We start from the raw sequence: 20717 nt of genomic DNA, 5'->3' as shown, positions 1-20717 counted from the left end.
TTATGGTTGCTCTTAAAAACGTACATTATGGTCCCTTTACAGGGAATGTAGATGCCAAAATTGCCCTTTATCTGAAGTAGCATAAACCCTGCCACTGGCCCTGGACGATAGGAAAGCATAAGGAAATATCTGTTGAAATTGGTTGTTGAGAATATTTGAAGATTAGGAGACTCTTTCAACGCTGTGGGGTCTCTTAGAGGTTTATAACAGGAGGATGTAGGGAGGAACATCATGTAATGGTTGCCTGTTCCTCAATTGATCAATTCCATATTTGTTTAGAGACTTTTAGGGCTTCTCTTACTCTCTTATTCTTGCCACCACAAATGATGAGTTAACACTTTCACCAAGTGAATGTACACCAGGAGCATGGAGGACAATCAGTGTTTTTGCGCAACACATTTACTAACCGACCACAGAATGCATGTTTGGTATCTACAAAATGCAACGTGTACAGAAAAATAAAGCCATCAAATGCAAAACTATTGCCACAAAGTAAAAAATGAGGTACGTAAAAATGTTGATATGAAACACACTGTCAAAGAGAACTGTTCACTGGCATCTGAAATACTGGAGGCAGCTACTTCATCCGTCACTATTGTAATGACAACTGCTTAATCGTAACCCTTCGTTCATCGTTGATGAGTCTCAGCCTTGTTCAAGCTCTTACATAAATACGTGTGCATACAACATCATCAGCTCCAAAGGTCTGAAACGAAAAACAAACATTTTAGATGCAATACTTATTCTGCAAATACACTTAGATCATGAGTCTGCAACCTACAGCTCTCCAGTTGTTTTGGACTACAACTACCATCATCCCTAGGCAGCACAGAGATTGGTGAGGGATCCTGGGAGTCACAGTTGACAGCATCTGGAGAGTCACAGGTGGCAGAACTGTGCTTTAAACAATTGAATCTCATGCACATACAATATGAATGTCCCTTATATGAGAGAAAGCAGGTGTGTTTGCTGTACAGCAATAGATATTGATAAACTAAATACAACTGTATATGCATCCGAAATTATGAACGTTTCAAATCATTAAAAAATGCAAATTTAATTCTCAATTGAATGAAGCTTTTGCATTGCTTTTTTTTACACACAGCATGTTTTTATTTAAAATACATGCAACACACATTTTGAATTTCTGTGCTATTCATTGCATTAGTTAATCAAACATAAATAAAGGTATATTATTGTATTGTATTGTAATATGTCAGATGTCTAGCCATGAACTTCGATTACTATCAGAACTGTTGTGTGAAACTAGAATAAGATACACGAGAGATCCAACCAAAGAAACTCTGTGATGCAACCTTTGGTTTAATATATATATATATATGAACAAGCACTTGGTTTGGTCCGAACCATGTCGCTTCTTGTGGTCTTTCGCCTGCCTGCTTGGACTTTAACACCATCGGTCCATGTGCTTTATTTCACTGTGCTGTGTGCGATTTTGGCATTTTCTTTGCTTCTTGGTGCGTTTTTGTTTGATATATATGGGATACATTACTCACCGTAATTGTATTTCTGATGCTTGTATCTGCTTAGATTCACATGCTATGTATAGGCAGACATCTAGTGGTAGTCGCAGAACATTACATTATTTGTTTTCGAAACTCAAAAAGGGATGTTGACAGGTTGTGCCAGTAATACTATCCCTAGTGTGATGTCCACTGTACCCATGGTCCTTCAAGCGACAAGGCCCCTCAGATTGTTTTGTTTCTGACATGAGTTAGCATGAAGTGTAGCATGAGTACAGATGTAATAAAACAGATAAGATGCGATAAAGCCAGAAAACCATCTATGCACCTTCTACTTCAAGAGGGGAGGAAGGGTGGGCACATGTGAATCTAACCCGATACAAGCATTAGAATTATGATTATGGTGAGTAATGAATCACTTCTGAGGCTTGCGGATCTGCTTAGATCACATGCTATGCATAGACTAGTGAGCAGTACCAGGAGAAGGAGTTGGGTTGTGAGAAAGTATGGCAGCAAATAAATGTTTTAGCATCGCTTGTCCCACCTGTGAATCTGCTTCAGAATGTGTGTCAATGCAGTAATGCTGAGTAAAGGTATGTATGGAACTCCATGTAGTTGCTTTGCAAATGGCGTCTAGTGGGGCGTTTTCAATAAAAGCTAAAGTAGCTCCTGTACCTCTGGTAGAGTGAGCTCTTGGTCTGGGGAATAGAAGAGCTGTATGCATTTCACTAGCTATCTGGAAATGGCATTCTTTGAAACGTGATCACCGTCCATGCCAGGGGCTATGGAGACAAACAGTTAATCTGTTTTTCTTTAGTGGTTTTGTTTTGTTTGCATAGTACAAAACTGGCCTCCTTACATCCAGTGTATGGAGGTTTTTCTCAGCTGAGCTTGATGGATTTTGAAAGAAAGCTGGAAGTTCAATTGATTGGTTGACATGGAACTTGGATATGAATTTAGGTAAAAACGTAGGATGTGTCTTACGTACCACTTTGTCTTTGTGGATAACAAAGAAAGGGTCAAGCACTGACAAAGCTTGTAGCTCACTAACCCTTCTTATAGAGGTGATGGCTACCAGAAAGGCTGTTTTGTATTTTAGGTTTTTGAGGTTGGATTTGGGCATAGGCTTGAAGGGAGGACCCATGAGCTTTGAGAGTACAACATCAAGATCACAACCTAGAGGCGTGTTGGAAATAGGGGGTGGGGGGCTAAAGTCTCTTTACTCCTTCCATGAAAGCCTTAGTCACATGAACCTTCCACAAGGACACCTTGTTTTTTGAAGTGGTGTACGCAGACAGAGCCACTATGTGAACTTTGATGGAGTTAAATATTAAGACAGAGTCTAGTAAGTGGAGCATGTAGTGAAGAATGTGTGAAGGAGTACATTCAATAGGGCTCACATCCTTTGATCGGCAGCATATTACAAATCGTTTCCATTTATTGAAGTAGCAGTGCCTGGTGTTAGGGTTGCGTGCCTCCTTGAGAATTTACATATACCTTTGAGGTAATTTTAAATGTACAGACTCTATGACTTCAGGAGCAAAGCTGCCAAGTTCATAGACTGAGAATGTGGGTGGAATGTTGTCCTCCTGTGCTGGAACAGCATGTTGTGGGGGATCAGGAGTTTGATTGGTTCGCATATAGCCAGTTTGAGTAGATGTGGAAACCAAGGTTGTATCGCCCACATAGTAGCATCCAGGATTAGAGTCACTTGTTCCGGGTGCATTTTGTGCACTATCCTGCTCAAGAGCGATGTCTGTGGAAAAGCATATGCACATTTCCCTGACCAGCTCATCCACAGGACGTTCCCCTTGGATCTGGGTAGGGGAAACCTGGATGCGAAGTCTGGGCATTGTGTTTTTAGACTTGTGGCGAACAAGTCTAAAGGAGGATACCCGCAGAGGGAGAAGACATCGTCTAGGATTTCTCTGTTGAGTTGCTTGGGTAGAGGATCTATGCTTAGGAAGTCTGCTAGAGAATTGAGTTCCCCTGGAACAAGTTGAGACACTAGGAACATGCTCCGCTTGAGTGCCCACTTCCATATCTTTGGGCATACCCTGGACAGACTTGGAGAGTGTGTTCCTCCCTGGTGGTTTATATAGAACAGGACAGTGGTGCTGTCTGTGAGGACTTGCACCATTTGGCTTGTTAGATGCAGTTGGAAAGCTTGCAGGGCTTTGACTACCGCTAGTAATTCTAGAAGGTTGATGTGGTTTTGGGCTGTGATCTGTGTCCACTGGCCATGCGCTGTGTGGTGGAGGTAATGGGCTCCCCATCCGGAGAGTGAGGCATGTGTTGTAATTATCGCTTGTACTGGAGCATTGAGAAAGGGTTTTCCTTTTAACAGATTTTCTTTTGACCACCATAGAAGTGCTTGTACTAGGGTTAGCAAAACAACCACTAGGTCGTCCCACAGACACTTGCCTGAAACCACTGTTTTGCTAACCACTCCTGCATTGGACACATACGCAACCGTGCATGTGGAACTAGATAAATGCATGAAGCCATCATCCCAGGCAGGCGCATTGCCATGTGTACGGTTATTTGGCGACCGGACAGATAATGAGGTATTTGCAGCAGTATGTTTTGAACTCTTTCATTTGAGGGGAAGACTAGCCCCACCTTTGTCTTTTATGATAGCTCCTTGTAACTGCTTGGTTCGGCTTGGTCACTAGCCTTGATTTTTTTCTCATTGATTGAAAACCGCAATTGGAACAGAAGGTTGATTGTTCTTTTGGCATTTTGCTTGCAGATAGATTTGGGGGGATTCCCTTGTTATCAGCTAGTTGTACAGATAAGGGTACACTGGCATTGATTGTCTGCGTAAGTGTGCCACCACTACCGCAAATACCTTGGTGAATACCCTTGGAGCTGAGGCTATGCCGATGAGGAGCATCTTCAATTGATAGTGTTGATTTGCTATTGAATTGCTATTTTGAAGCGCAGGAATTTTCTGTGCACCTGAAACATTGAAATATGACAGTATGCATCTTTCATGTCCAATGTTTCCATGTAGTCCCCTTGTTTTAGCAGTGGGATTAATTCTTGAAGTGTTGTCATGCGAAACCTTTGTGGCTTAACATATTTGTGTGCAGGCCACAGGTCTAGGACAGGGCGCATTGTAAGGTCTTTCTTTGGCACAAGAAAGTACATTGAAAAGTTGCCCTTCTTTTCCTGGTTTTCCGGGACGATCTGTATAGAGTCCTTTTCCAGCTTTGACCTCTTCCAGCAGAATGCGCTGTTCCTCCAGAGTTGTTTGTCTTTGTCTTGGGGGTGGTTGGGTGGTCTCTGAATGAGTTATATGCAATAGCCTCCCGGTAGGGTGGAAAGTACCCACTTGTCTGACGTGATCCCCTCCCATGCTTGGGTAAAATGACAAATACAACCTCCTACTGGTGCAACATGGGAGGGGACTTGGAGCGGGTGGTTATGGCTTTGCAGGGGTAGAGCCTCTGGTGGAGGAAGCTCTGCCTCTACTCCTAGACTGTCTGTGCCCTCTTTGAATTATTGTTTTGGGAGGACTGCCCCTGCAAGGTTTGTCTACCCTGACTATAGTTAGAGGAGTGTTGGGAGTTGTGTCCTCGAAAGTGGAGTGTATTAAACGTGCCTTTCTGCACAAAAGGTTTGTTAGTAAGCCGTCCCAGGGACTTGAAGGTGTCGTACTCTTCTTTAGCACATTTCAGTGCAAGTTCGATCGGCATATTAAGCAGGGTGGCTTGAGTTTCCAGCTTAAAACCGGATTGTCTTAGCCATGCATGGCGCATAATGACAGTACCCTTAGCTACTATATGGTCTGCATAATCTTCTGCATCAACGTTATTTTTCAGGATGAAATTTGCCACCTGCTTACCCTCAGCCACTGTTTTTAAAAGCTGTGTTTTAAGGGGCTCTCTGGCAGAGTAGATTTGTTGTGACATCTCGTCCCATTTGTGGCAATTGTAACTTGCTAAAAGCATGGTGTTATTAGATATTCTTACTTGGTATGCAGCCATGGAGGCTACTTTCCTGCCCAGTGTATATATTTATTTGCTCTCCTTGTCAGGAGGGGCTTCAGCAGTGGGTAAGGGAGTGCCCGCTCTCTTTCTTGTGGTAGTTACGACAAGAGATTCAGGCTTTAATTGACCCATGATGTATAATGGGTTGACGGGGCTGGTCTGAACATCTTTTCAATACGGGGGTTAACTGTCCTTAAGGTTGGTGGTAAGTAATGAAGGCTGAATGCATCTCTGGATGGACTGCAGGAGTGGCATAAACTGTGCTGCAGACCTCTCATCTCCAAGATGTCCTCTACAAAGTCCTTGTTAACTTATGCCTCTTGGGTATCAATTTTAAAGTGTTTGGCAGCCTTTACGATGAGCTCATTATGCTGCAGCTGATTATCCACAGGGGAGTTAGTCACGGGTTAGTCATGATGGTCCGGAGATTGTATGATGTAGACGTCATCGTCATCATAATACTGGTCTGCGTCATCTAGGTCCCCTTGGTCCGCTAAAGTACTAGGGTCTCGAGAGCCTGAATTGTCTATGATGTATAGGTCTTCAAGCATGTTCTGGTTCTGAGAAGTACTTCGCTGGGCAGTGTCAAGGCGTGATCTTTTGGAGGCAGGCTGGTTTTTAGCTGACTCCCCTTTTGAGTGCCCTTGGAGGTTGGACAGCTGATCAGGGTGCTGATCAAAAAAGTCAACAAAGCATGGCATTCACCTCATTAATCTGTCAAATTGTTTAGTGGTCAATTGGGTGGATATGGAAAACTGTGGGAGCAGGAGTAGAGCTACTCTCTGATGTAGAGGGTTGTTTGTGGTGCATTGACCCTGATAGGGTGTCACTGGGGACAGAGGGTTCTTTCACCTTTGAAATTGGGGATTTAGGGAGAAGGGGCATTGAAGATTTTGTGTTTTTCAATGTTTTGGACTGGATGTCTGGGACATGTTTGTTAATGAGTTCCCTCATTTTGGAATTATTGCAAAGGGCCGTTGAGGCGTCGTTCGATGCACATTCACTGGTACCCGAGGATTTGTCTGTTTTGTTTGCAGTGTCAGATATAGACTGTGGGGTCTGTTTTGGGGGTCTGTCATGTGGTGAACATGATCATGATGGCCCAGAGGACAGGGATATTTCAGACCTTCCATTTGACACTGGTATGGCTTATCGGTCGACGAAGTGGTCTACTGTCGTCCATGGGGTGTGTGTTATGTGTGGCATGCTGTGTGGGTGCTTGAGCCACCGGTTGTCATCTCTGTAGCTGAACTGCTGGGCTGCCTGATGGAGTCCGGGGCTCGCATGTGGGAAACCATCGGGTCCTGATCACCCTCGGCGTCACTTAGGACGCCGACGCTGCCATCGCTGGAGGCTCCCTCCACGTCCATAGCAGCCTCTGCCTGCATGGCTTGATGAGCCCAGCGCTTAGTTTTCCTGTACTATTGTGTCTTAGGCCGAAGGCCGAAAAAGTTTGCAGAACTTGCAATGATTTTCAGAATGGTCCCTGGGGAGGCAGAGGTTACACACTCTGTGTAAATCGTTACAGGGAAACGTCCCGTTACAAGAAGGGCAACATTTAAATTGTGTGTTCTCGATAGTATGGAAAGATGACCGCTCAGGAATGAAAAAGGAAGAATAGGGAAAAAGGCATTCTTAAAGGGAAAAAAGATTATGACCTCCCCCCACTCTCCCTACTGTGTAGGTCCGAGGCCCGTTGAGGCCTAAGTAGGCCGCAGTCAAAGTTTGCTGAGACGGTCAATGTAGTCAGCGGCGATGAAGAATCTGTCCTTGTAAGCTGTCGCTGAGGATCTTACGGTGGTACAGGCATTTAAAGGATAGGAAGAAATCTAATTTGAATGCTTGTATGATCAATGACGTTAGCCAGAAATAAAGGAACTCTGCAACTTGTGTCCAACTATGATGATGTAAAAAAACAATCTGAGGAACCTCGACGCATGAAGGACCATGGGTACAGTGGACCTCACACTAGGGATAGTATTACTGGCACACCCTATCGACGTTCCTTTTCGAGTTTCGAAAACAAATAATGTAATACTCTGCGACTACCACTAGATGTTGGCCTATGCATAGCATGTGATCTAAGCAGATCCACAAGCTTCAGAAATATATATATATATATATATTATAGTATGGCAGTCATCGCACCATATTTAAGTTGATTTCCTAGATACATAGAAAATATGAAAATTCTATTGCTAATAACTTTTGACTTGCATACATGATTTGGCTAATATTTTCCAAATAAAAAGTTCTTCCCCTCACAACAACCCCCCCCCCCGCCATCCTCCCATCCACCAGACTGAACGTTTTGGGAAATATTTGCAAAAAAATTGAAAAAATACTCAGAAAGCACAAAACACTGTTTTCGACCTATTCCCATTCATTTTTCAAAGTTAACATGGGTAAACTTTCAAAACAAAACTTTTGTCCAGGCACCCCCCAACCCCCAAACTGCAAACCTTGGGAACTATACAATACAAAAGGAAAGAGTTATAAAGAAAATAACGCACCACAGTTTTCAGCCCATTCCGTTTCCCAAAGAGAAAAAGTGCAGCGTTTGAATAGCCGTAGCGTGAAAACCGCTTGGCAGATTTGGACTAAATGCAAAACAATTTGGGCACAAAGCCTTGACTTAATTTCCTTCACTGGTTTGCAGTAAATCTATCAAGTAGTTTTTAAAATATTCAACATAGAAGGGGGTGCCCCATGCTCCTTAAAACCTTTATATTGCCTTGGTGCTTTGCAGCACAGAGGATGAGAAAGGCTAATAACATTTGACTTGCTGGGTGGATTTGGATGGAATTTTCTAAACAAAACGTTTGTTAAGGGCCCCCCAAAATGGAAATCATGGGAAAAATTCATGGGAAAAATTCATGAAAAATAAAAAAGTTATTAAGGAAACTTAATACTGCTGTTTTCAGCCTACTCCCATTAATTTTACCCTAGAGAAAAAGTGACATTTTTGAACAGCCATAGCACAAAAACAGCTTGACAGATTTTAACCAAATAAGAAATTTTCCTTGACTAGTTTGCGATAAATCCATCCAGTTGTTTTTAAAGTATTCGACAAAATCATTGGGGTCGCCCCTCATATATTATATATATATATATATATATATATATATATATATATATATATATATATATATATATATATATATATATATATAGTGCTGTGCAGTAGAGAGGCTCAGAGGCTTTTCAGATGTGAAAAGGGTCCATTTCTTTTTTGCTCAATGCGAGTGATTCCCGCGATATTAATGGGAGAAGCCGCAAATGAAAGAACTGTACACAATATTTGAAGAAGGAAAAATGATGCCATCAAACTTTAGAATGAACTCCCCACGACCTTGCAGAGTTTAATAACATTCTCGACTTCAGAAAGAGACTCACATCTCTGTTTTTGTAGTCACTCCTAGGGGAACACTGATTGTTGTAAATGACAGCACTAAAATGGCCTGGACATAGCTGCTATATAAATACCAATAGCAATAGCAATCACATCAGACTTGAAGTCGGGAGTGGTGAAGAAGACAGCATGTGAAGTTGCAGAGTTGGAGGTGGGTTGGGGAACCAGGTTCAGGTAGAAAATGTTCGGTTTAACTGGGGAAGACTGCAGGAATAACACAATATTACTGCAGCAACGCCATGAGACACGCTCTGAAAAAAGTGTGCGTCACACAAAGCGATTAGTGATAGGGGTAATGGGAGATGGTTAGGGAGGGAAAAAGCAACTGAGTGGAGTGAAGGGACCTGGAAAAATGAAGGGAAACATATGTGGAGAGCCTGTGAGAATGTGGAACATTTGTTAATCCTGAGCCATTTTTCCTGTTATCGTGGGAAACGTTAAACAGCCACAGGAATTTCTGTTATTGGAAATGATTACTGTGAAATTATCGCAGGAATAAGGGGCTAGAAGAAAATGGTTTATCATCTGCAGTGCCTACATCTACTGGGCAGGGGGCAATGTGTGCTTGGTAATAATTAATGGTTTGACATGGCTAGTGGCCATGGCTAGTGGGTCCAAAAGAAATCTATTAGTGCAACACATACAGAGGCCATGGCCAAAGGCCATAGCTAGTGTGGTACTCAAGGAACTATGCAACTTGGCTGACCTTGGTCACTGGCCATGGTTGAAGGCCGTAGCTAGTGGACCCAAAAGAAACTATTGGTGCAACATGTACAGTGGCCACGTCCAAAGGCCATTGATAGTAAGACCTCAAGAAACTATGCAACGTGTTTGGCCATGGCCATTGGCCATAGCTAGTCGGCCCAATGCGCCCAAGGGAAAACTATTGGTTGAATATTTACAGAGGCCACGGCCATGGCTATTGGGCCCTGAAGAAACTGTAATATAACAAAACCTTTGAAATTCAGTGAAAACACATTAGTTAAGACAGCGTTAAGGTGATCAGATTTAACGCAACAAAACCCCGAAAATTCAGCGGTCACATTTCAAGCAAGTGCACTTTAACTATATGGCCCCTGTTGCGCAGCATCTACCTGCAATGATGACATCACTGGTGACATCACTAATTACATCACACATGGCATCACTGATGATATTATTGATGGCATTACTAACAACATCATACAAGACATCATTGATGAGATCAATAATTACATTATATAAGACATTATGATCATATAAGTTATAATGGGCCTCATTACGACCCAGGCGGTAAGGGGTTAATGGCGCCGTAAAGGTGTCTGCGCCATTAAACCCTTACCGCCTAATTACGAGGTCCCTTTGCGGGTCCCGACCTTAACGGCTGGTTTTACCAGCCGTTAAGGAAGGAACCCGCAAAGGGACTTTCGAGGTAATTACGGTACTGCAATTTGCGTTACTGTAATTACCGCCTTCCCCATTCCCATTGAGCCCTATGGGGGCAAAAATGGGAATGGGGAAGGGCCAGTGGTGAATGGGGAATTACCGCCCCGGCAACCTTGGAATGGGGCCGTGATTCCGCCATTCACCATGGCGGAGTTGGTAAAATATCGGCGTCAACCATGGCGCTAACAGCGCCATGGTTAACGCCAGAGTCGTAATGAGGCCCAATATCTTTGTTCACCTCTTTTGATACATATTGTATTTTATTACACTTAACAATAATAATAACATAACTTGGAGCAAAACACTGATACAGAATTATCATATGATTATGTGTGGAGCATTCATTTATAGTACTCATTAACTTATCAAATGTAAACTAAACATTTATAACATTATAAAAAAGGTTTGAATTTCATGCATTAGTAACCCATTACAATACTTAATTGCTGAGAAAGTACCTGGTTCAGGTAAATCTATTTCAGGTATTTCAAACATAATATAATAAGTGTAAGTATAGATAGAAGTAGAAACATGTTTTATGGTAAGTCTTATGAACATAGTAAATGTACACATTTACATTTAAACATTCTTCTTACTGTAATAACAGTACATTAACGCATTTCCTAAATGGCAAGTTTTACCCAAAAAAAATCACATATAATATCAAGTGTGTGCCTGTGTGCATTGTAAAAGTATAAAGAATTTAATAATTCAAAGTTTGGTTAAAATACAAAAACAAATCTACATAATTACATTTATGGAAATAAATGAAGATTAGAAAGTAAATATTTTATTATAAGCATGTCAATTGTATTACTAATACTTGTAGTCATTTCTTTTGAAAATAAATTATGAATTTGTATTCCAATTTAACAAATGACCTTCCAATGTTCGTAATGCCTATATACTACTCTTCATTGTAATAATCTCTGTGTGCACCTACAATTGTGCCCTATACACTAAATTGAAAGAAACAATGGCAGGATACAATTTACTGTGTAAGTATGAAATATGTGCATAATGTTAGGTAACAAAACATAGTTGTCACATTTCAAAATGTAACTAATCAAACCACTAATATCGGGGATGTCATTGGTGATGTCATCAGTAATTGAATGTATGATGTAATTAATGTCCATGGCTACCAAAGAAACCTATTGGTGCAACATATACAGTGGCCATGGCCACTTGTCATGGCTGAACGCCATGGCTATTGGTTCCCGTAGAAGGTTATTGGTGCAACATGGACAGTGCCTAAGGCTTAAGGCCATGACCCAAAGCCATGGCCAAAGGCTATGGGAAGTGGGTCCCAAAGAAGCCTATTGGTGCAATATGTATAGTGGCCAAGGCCGAAGGTCATGACTGGTGGGCCCCAAAGAAAACTATTGTTGTAACATGTACAGTGACCGAGGCCGACGACCGTGGTCACTGGTCATGGCCGAAGGCCATGGCTAGTGGACCTTAAAGAATGCTATTCGTGCAACATGAACAGTGACCAAGGTCAAAGACCATGTCTAGTAGTCCCCAAAGAAACCTATTGGTGCAACATGGGCAGTGACCAAGGCTAAAGGCCGTTCCCACTGGCCATGGGTGAATGCCATGGCTAGTGAGCCTCAAAGTAACCTATTGGTGTAACATGTACAGTTGCGAAGGCCTACGGCTGTGGCCAATGGTCAAGGCTGAAGGCCATGGATAGTGGGCCCCAAAGAAACCTATTGGTCCAACATGTGCAGTGGCCACGCCTCAAAGAAAACTATTGTTATAACATGTGCAGTGGCCGAGGCGGATGGCCACTGTACAAACACCATGTCAAGTGTGTCCAAAAAAAGATACTGGTGCAACATGGACAGAAGCCAGGGGTGGTGTTTCTTTTAAAAGAAAATGTTAAATTGCAAACCAAAGACCTTAGAAAACATTGGTTTCTGCATGGTAGGGCATTCTATTTCATTGCTGTGCATTGGATTGAGCTCTTTGTCAGGGTAGATATGGTACATAAACGGGCTAGTAATATGCACTTAATTCCTATTTTTATGACAGACTGAATGTCCAACGACAATTGCTGTTGTAATGTGAGAAAATCAGGGACTGTTGCTGTCTCCAGGGCTGTTCCCTTCCAATGGCAAGTCACGATGGACCACCTGCGCAGTCAGTCGAAGAAGCAAGGAATCTATTTGCCATCTTTATCAGCGATCAATCATTCCTCCTACAGGTGAATGCTTTCACATAAAATGGCCACAATCCCTTTCACAGGCAAAAGAGAAGCATCCTTCTGCTAGTATTCTGAGGTAGGGTAAACATCAGTGGGACCCTAGTTCTGAGCGTAGTGGATTACTGCAACACTGTATTTATATCCAGCATCCTCAGCTCGGAAAGAATTGAGTAGCAGGCTCAAGGAACAAGGCCACCTCCCATCCACTCTTATGTCCCTCCTGGCTTCTAAGTTACAATTGTGAATCAAGTGCAATATAAATCTCTTTGCACTATCCGCAGAGCCATGTAGGACATTGGTCCCAAGTATACGTATGTCATGATAAAGAGATGCGCTTCCACCAGGTCCCTGAGATCGGCTAGACTAGGCCATTTGGCAGGAATCTACCCTTGGGACCATGATCAGCTGACCAAGACTACCCAAACCTCTACTTTTTCTTAAGTAAACACCAAACATGAATCATTACCCTTTACAGTCACCCCTCATACAGGTACATTCCATGTCATGTCATGTTTATTGGATGAAAATTGCTTTCCCACACAAGATGAAAATATAGCAAAGTATATTTAAATACATACATATGTCTGATATGAAAATACACACAAACAAATCATATACAGAGATTTAAAAATCTGCAATACATCTATCGTTTAGATCGGGGTTCCTTAATTTATGATGTAATCAGGATCATGTCAGTACATTAAATCACTTCTAAAATTCAACTTAACATGAATTCAAGATCCTAGTTTATGATATATAAAAATACATTCTCAATTTAGACCAGTAAGAATCAATCTGATGAAGCGGAATTGTTTACAAATTCCAATATTAACTGATCGAAATAAAAGGCTATTTAACAAAATGATTTATACTAACCTTGCTTCAACATTTAAGTGCTAGCCGGATATAGCGACTGATGCCATATAGCAGGTCATCGACAGTACAACAACAGTAATGATAAGATATAAGTAACTGACTAATGCCTTGTTTACAGAGATCGGGAAAAATATTCTGAATTCTAAAGTAAAATAGTCGGGGCATGTAAATATAACATGAATGGGTGTCTAAATGTGTCCTAAGGCATGTTATGTTATAGTTGCTTATATAGCATAACAATCATCGACATGGGTATCCTATCGCTGAAGTGAGTAGGAAGAAAGGGAAAAGGGAAGAAAAAAGAAACAAACAGGTCTAGAATAGAAAAGTGTTCAGAGTGCGTCGAAATGAAAAATTGTGTGCAGTGGAAGGAAGAGATAGTGGTAGTTTATTCCAAAGACGTGCACCCATCACAGAAAGGGAACGGCCATTAAGTCTGGCCCGTTTAAAACAGGGAGTTGTGATCAATAGAGCATCAGAGGACTGTAATGAATGTATAGGAGTATAATGAATGAACATATCTTAGTATTCTGGGTCCATGCGGTAGAAGACCCAGTGCACCGAGAAAAGAGTTTTAAACTCAATACGCTTGGAAATGGGCAGCTAGTGAAGCCTTAGAAGAACTGGAAAAATGTGTGCTCAAAGAGGAGTAGCCATTGCCACTCTAGCAGCAGAGTTTTGCAATATCTGTAGACGACGTAACAGATAAATAGTTTGAGGTGAATAGAGTGAATTACAATAATCCAAAATTCCAGATATCGAAGAAGAAACTACAGGAAGTGAAGATGAGTCGTAAGAAAAAGAAGAATTTTACTTAATAACCTTAGGTTAAAAAAGCCTTTCTGACACACAGAGCTGATTTGTGCCTCAGTGAACAGAGAAGCCGAAAAACAAAAAACAAGGTTTTTCACTGTATCTACAGGTTTAAGCAAAGGGCCCAAGGAGGGAGGCCAGAAGGCTGATGTTCAGAGCGAGACTGATTAAGAAGGCCCAGCTAGCAGAACCTTGGTCTTATCTTCTTTTAGACGCAACCAGTTGTCACTCATCCAAACGCTGATTGCATGTAAACAGGAGCGACAGCGCTCAGCAGTGTCCTCCTGGGCAAGATCAAGGCGCATAAGAATCTGCATATTTGTCTGCCTAGATAAAGCATTGAAAACCAAAAGACTGAATGAAAAACACCAGAGGTTGACTATATACATTAAACAAAGAAGGAGAAAGAGCAGAGCCCTGTGGCACCCCACAAGAAATAGTGGAAGTGGCAGACCGGTAAGGAAACAGAGAATGAGTTTGAGACCAGTCGGAAAGAAACAAAGAAAACCATTTTAGAACAATACCCGAGATCCTAGCAAAAGCCAAACAAGAAAGAAGTATAGGATGATCAACCGTGCCGAAGGCGGCTGATAGATCTAAGAGAATCAGCACGCCTACTCAACCCTGATCTGCTATTAGGGTCAGATCATCCAAAACTACAACTAAAACAGATTTAGTACTCCGGCCAGGAAGAAAACCAGATTGAAAAGTATTGAAAAAGAGAGAATTCTCAAGAAACGAAGAGAGAAGATGAGAGACCAAAGATTCCAAAAGTTTCATACGAAATGGTTGAAATAGGATGAAAATGTGCTGGAATCGAAGGATCCAAGGACGGTTTTTTCAGAGGAGGAATCACCATAGCATGCTCAAGAATAGGGGAAATCAAACCAGATGAACAAGAGTGGTTCACTGTATCCGTGAACTAGGTAGCAATATCAGGCATTATGGTCTTCAAAACCGACAAAGGAACAGCATCCATTGGAGAATTTGACTTCAATCCATTAGTGGCACTTAGAATATCTACAGACAGACCCTCCAGTTTATAGCGATTTTGCGATCCCGCAAAATGCTGCGAAAACTGACGTTTTTGCGCAATATGCCGCAAAAACTGCCGTTTTGTACAAAAATTGCATCTTTAAAAAAAAACATTGGTTTTTTGCATTTTTTTTAAAGTAATCTGCAAAAATTACTGTTTTAAAAAAAACAATACTCAGGGTGACAGGTTCTCAACTTTTTTTTACACAAGTAATGAAATGCGCTAACACATCTCATCACTTGCGCACCAAAAAAGTGCAGCCCAATCCACAAGGGGCACATGAATGGGCACATTGTATATGCGCACCCATTCAGATGGCCTTTTTCACCTCCTCGATCAAATAAAGTGGTGTTTCTGTCAATTTAAAAGCGCATCCCTCATTTCCAAGCAAGATGCACTTTTAAATGTGCAGAAATTGTAGGCAACCCTATGCGCACGGGATGTGGGGCTGCCACTGCATGACAGGGTCTTTCCTGACCCTGTCATGCATTTCTTTTAAGGTATGAACCGCTGCTGTGCTGCTTGCATTTCTGTTCCTCAAACAGGATAAAAATGCATTTTTTGGGTCGCATTTTACAGCGGCAGGCACCTGGAGGGCCGGTCCCTGTGAAAGGCGCTAGGAGCTTGCAGAACACTGTCGGGAGAGCGATTCTATTCAAAGTACTGCCCATTTTGATGACAAAAATCTATCGAATGTTACAATTTGACCTATTTCGTCCAGTACTATTCGATCAATTTTTATAAATACTGAACATGTGTTGCGGGGGTGTCACCCGCTCCCCATGTTCAGTATTTTTGGTCTAGGGTGGTTGCAGAAGTGTTTTCCCCTTTTTCCTCAAAATTGGAGCCGGGAACGAAAAAGGGAGCATGCGGAGTCGGATCTGACCCGCATTAGAGGGACGGATCTGGCACCGCAGGGTTGCAGGGGAAGTGGCAGCGACCAAGCAGTTAAGTAGGGGAGGGGGTGGGGTCGTGGTGAAAGGTACATTTTGGGTTGTTAGGCTGAAGTGCAAATCAATTTGCAGCGAAATTGACTACGGTCAATTCTGCCGCAAATAATTACACTACAGTCAAACAACCCAGAACACCATTCAAAGCAGCTGGCCAGCGCACAATTTGCGCTACAGCTCAAGCCTGTGGAAATGCGCCGGTCACCTTTGAGAATAAGGTGACCTGCTCATTTCCAAAAATGGGTTGTCTAAAAATAGCATATCCTCTGTTCTTTTTTTAAATGCCCCATTATTTGAGGAACTGGGTAAAAATCTACATTTAAAAAAAAAAAAAAAAAATGGTTACACTATGAAAGGGGGAGAGTGATGGGTGAGATGTGAAGTGATAGGCAAGAAAGCAAAGGGAGAGCAGTGGGTCAGAAGAGGAAGCGCTGCACAAGAGAGCAGAGGAAGCAGTGATGCAGTGGGCCAGAAATCTGAGAGCGAGCAGAGGTACAGAAAGTAGAGGGAGAGTGTGGTCAGTGAGCCAGAAAGCAGAGAGGAAGCGGTTGGCCAGAAATAGGCAGTCAGCTGCAGATTGGGAAAAAGGATGAGGGAAGAGTGTGATAGAATGGGAGAAAGGATGCAAGATGCAGAAGCAGCACAAAAGAATGAAAGACTGTATATTGCGGGAGGAATTGTAGAGTGTAAGGTGTGAGTTGGGAGTATGATTTGGAGTGTGGCAGGGGCTGGGCAGTGCAAATTGTGACTTGACAGTGTGACATAGCACGTGAGTATTTGTATGACAGAGTGAGAGGTTAAGGAATGTAAGTTGTGATGGAGAGTTGGTGAGATGTGTGTTGGTGAGAGAGGTGTGTGGGTGTTTGGGGGATTGGAGAACATAGAAGGGGAATATTTTCAGCATTACAATTGATGATGATCAATCTAGTTAATATTATTAAATAGTTCAAAGAAGGTAGCAGGCGCTCCTCTCCAGAAAGAACATGGCATGATAACACGTGTATGGGGTTGCTTTTGGTACTCTTGTTCAGCGAGGAATTACCATAGCGTTTCGGTGCTGGACTGCCCATGTGGGCGGGACAAAGACTGATATGCAAATGGACATTTCCCATCTGTGAAAGGTACAGTGAGCAAAAAGCATGTGCTGCAAACTCTCATCTCAGAACAGGTTATCATGCCATGTTCTTTCTGGAGAGGAGCTCCTGCTACCTTTTTTGAAATACTATTAAATAGGCATGAACATTAAACCAGAAATGTAGCCAAATCAAACACTGTTCTGCCAACCCAGAGACATCTGGGACTCTTCCTATTAACTCAATACAAAAGATACATAATAATGATACCCTGGTTCTCTTGTAGCCTTGCACTCTGCCTATTTCCTGCAATGTGGAAATCTTACACCCTCCAGTTAATACAAAATGTCCCGCAAAAATGCCGCAATAAATAAAGGTTTGTGCCGCAAAATTTGCCATTTCATGCCGCAAAATTTGCCATTTGATGCCGCAAAATCCTGGAAGGTCTGTACAGAGGTAAATGCTGGGAAAGTGGACCAGAAGTCCGGGGAAACCATCCCTTGAGCATCCGAGGGAATGGATGACTGTAAACCACAGGAAGCAATCTGTGAGCAAATATTTTCAATCTTATCTATAAAGAATGAAGAAAGGGAATTGCATAGTGTCTGCGAAGGTGAAAGACAGACGTTAATGTCTTCACGATCTTGAATAACTCTTTTGGTTGGTCAATAGCTGATTAGATCGAATCAGCATAAAACAGAGGCTTCACCTCAATAATAGCATACTGGTAGGCAGCAGTGACCCTTCACAGAAATTGTTTAGTGGTTTGGCAATACGACAAGCGTCATTTATGTTCAGCTGGTTTACGTGCCTGATGTAAAGAAGCCAATTGCGGAGTAAACCATGGCTCCGAAGGACTTTTCAGCGACCTAGTGGTGCAAGAGTATCAGCTGTAGACAAAAAGGCAGAAGCCAGTAGAGAGAGATTGATTGTTGAGGATGCGTTGCAAGAATTTTTTATATGTACAGAAATATCAGATGAAGGGACTGACTGCCAACTCTGGTATGGAGGGCGGAAGCCAGAAGGAGGCTCAGAAGGTAGAGCCAACTTTAAAAATAAGAGGATCTGTCCATGGCACCGGGAAAGGCAAAAAAGAAGATGCCAAATCAGGTGAAGATAAAAGCCAATCTAAAGTATTACCGGATACATGAGTAGGACCAGCGGTGAGCTGGTGTAAATGGAAATCCAGCAGTGCGGACAGCAACCAGACAGCATGACAATCAGTGGGCGCATTTGCATGACAGTTACAATCTCCTAAAATAATCAGATCACAGAATCGAGTTCAAGCTCTGCAGCAAAATCAATAAACTTCAAAACTAAATCAGCATCACATGAAGGAGGGCAATATAATAATATTAAATGCAGAGTTCTGGACACAGCAGCAGATGAGCAGAACAGTTTGTGGCTCTCCTATTTTGTCCAATTGCCTACAAACGATGAAAAGATGCATCTGTATGCAAAAGGTTAACAATAATGTCTGTGCAGTAGGCCTGGATAAAAAGTCAAAGTATTTCTCGCGGCCAGGTGTAGTTTTGATAATTAATCAATGTGACACAAGACGCATTGTTAAAAGTTTGACAATTGATGAGATATTTCAGGATTTCCAATAGAATGTCTTCGACTTCGCCTTGTCTTCTTCAGAAGTTGTTTCTGGGTAACACCAATGATTATGAAACCCAATTTGAAACAGTCGCCTTTTTATGTGTGCAAATCGACAGAATGTTCTCTGCTCCTTATTTTCTTCAGATGCCTTGTAAGAGTATTCTGTATTCATCCTCATACATTCTCAGCCAGTTTTAAATCCAGAGAACTAGTTGGCATACATATCAGATACTTGCCAATGCGGTGAAAGCCCACTTCCATATGTGGTGGGCCGTGGATGTGGATTGTGGGAGTGAGAGAAGTGATTTAAGAAATATGTTTTTGGGTCAACCAAGGGCACTAGCTGTTTTTGCCAACAGTCACGTGGCATTGCAGAAATACAAAAATACAATAGCATCTGTGAAGATTGACCCCTGTACACTCTGCACATTAATTCAGAATTTCTATCTGAGATTCAACAGGCGAACTGGACTCCAACTGGTATGAGCTGCTAGTGTGAAATTATCAATACGTGAGATTGTTTTACCATATGTCCCTGGAATCGAGGAATATAAAATTAATTTCTTAAATGACCAAATTATGTAAATTATACTTGAAGAGTTACAAAATGTATTTCATATATATGAAAAAGTGAGGAAGGCAAGGCGCGCACTCCCCAGTCAAAATATACCTGATGCAAAAAGTAACTGGGTTGAATCCCAAGAATGTCCAAGTATTAAAAGGGTTAAATCCCAAGAGCTGCAATTAAGTTGCTCTTTAGTTCTTCTCCTCCAAGCGATTTCCTTTCACAAACAATCATCAGGGAGGCTGGGTTTCTTTTCAGGTGTTACCAATTTAGTTGCTCTTTCAGTCTCTAAGGATTCTGGTAGCTGTAGTGAGAACATGTTTTCAATTCAGGTGACCAGGAACTGACACCCCTCCTGGAGCACACATCTTTCCCAAAATTGGGGGAGGGGTGAAAACCATCATTATGGCTCTCCATAATAACGCCTTCCTCACTTTTTCACATAATGTATATCATATACATCATTAAATTCAAATTGGAAAACTCCCACACTGAATCTCACCATTAATTGATCCATTGCAAAGAATAAAGCGATTGTCAAGACGTGTTTTGTGTCTACACGTGCATTTTTGACTAGTTCAGACAATGTTAAACAGTATGGAAACAATCCAGTCGCAAAATATTCCTGTCAGTTTTCACAGTAAGAATCAGAGGCATTTTAGCTCTATTGGGTATTATGAACGCTAACCGTACAGCCTTCGCATATTGAATAGGCGTTTGTCACTCCATACTGAACATTTAAAACGTGAGGCCTGTCAACTCCTAGCGTATTGTAATGCTTTACATGCAAGTTTCGAGGTTCTACAGAAATGTATTGGCATTAGACATAAAAATCCATCTTAATATCGCAAGGCTGGACTGCCAATCAAGGGCACGCTAGTCGAGCATTTTGGCATCTACAGTGAGCCATTTGATGGAAACTAAGACTATCGAGCCTTTTACCCACACGGATGCAAACAGTGAGGGGGCACAGAGTGCTTTTTTGTTTTCACTGGCCACATTGCCCCTGATCAGTCAGTTGATACAATTAATTTCTAATAATCAAGCCTAGTCAAAATATGATTTATGTTGGGCAAGTGCCCATAAAATCAACAACAATAAAAATAACACAAAGTTACAAAAACTCCTTGACAAATAAAAGTAACTCAAATTAAAACACATCTCCCGCAAGTACAACGTGCGCAATACAGAAGCAAGTTACTTTAGAAACACAACATTGCTGTGCCTCGCACAGGCCCTTTATCCTGCGATTTGAAATTCCAGGCAATGGCTGGCTG

The 20717-nt window shown here is 41.9% G+C and overlaps 1 protein-coding gene across 1 annotated transcript in view; it reads right to left on the bottom strand.

Moving 5' to 3' along the window:
- Positions 1–381: 381 nt before the first annotated feature.
- Positions 382–20717, bottom strand: part of CRABP1 (cellular retinoic acid binding protein 1) — a 111364-nt gene continuing 91028 nt past the window's right edge. The window contains exon 4 of the mRNA XM_069624417.1: positions 382–706. Coding sequence (XP_069480518.1) covers positions 656–706 — 51 coding nt within the window. The 3' untranslated portion in view covers positions 382–655. The remainder of the gene's footprint in view (positions 707–20717) is intronic.

Source organism: Ambystoma mexicanum, chromosome 11 (assembly GCF_040938575.1).
Source record: "Ambystoma mexicanum isolate Mex_15411 chromosome 11, UKY_AmexF1_1, whole genome shotgun sequence".
Classification (NCBI taxonomy): Eukaryota; Metazoa; Chordata; class Amphibia; order Caudata; family Ambystomatidae; genus Ambystoma; species Ambystoma mexicanum.
Note: the sequence above shows the minus strand (reverse complement) of the source record. Positions and strands in the feature narration are given on the sequence as shown.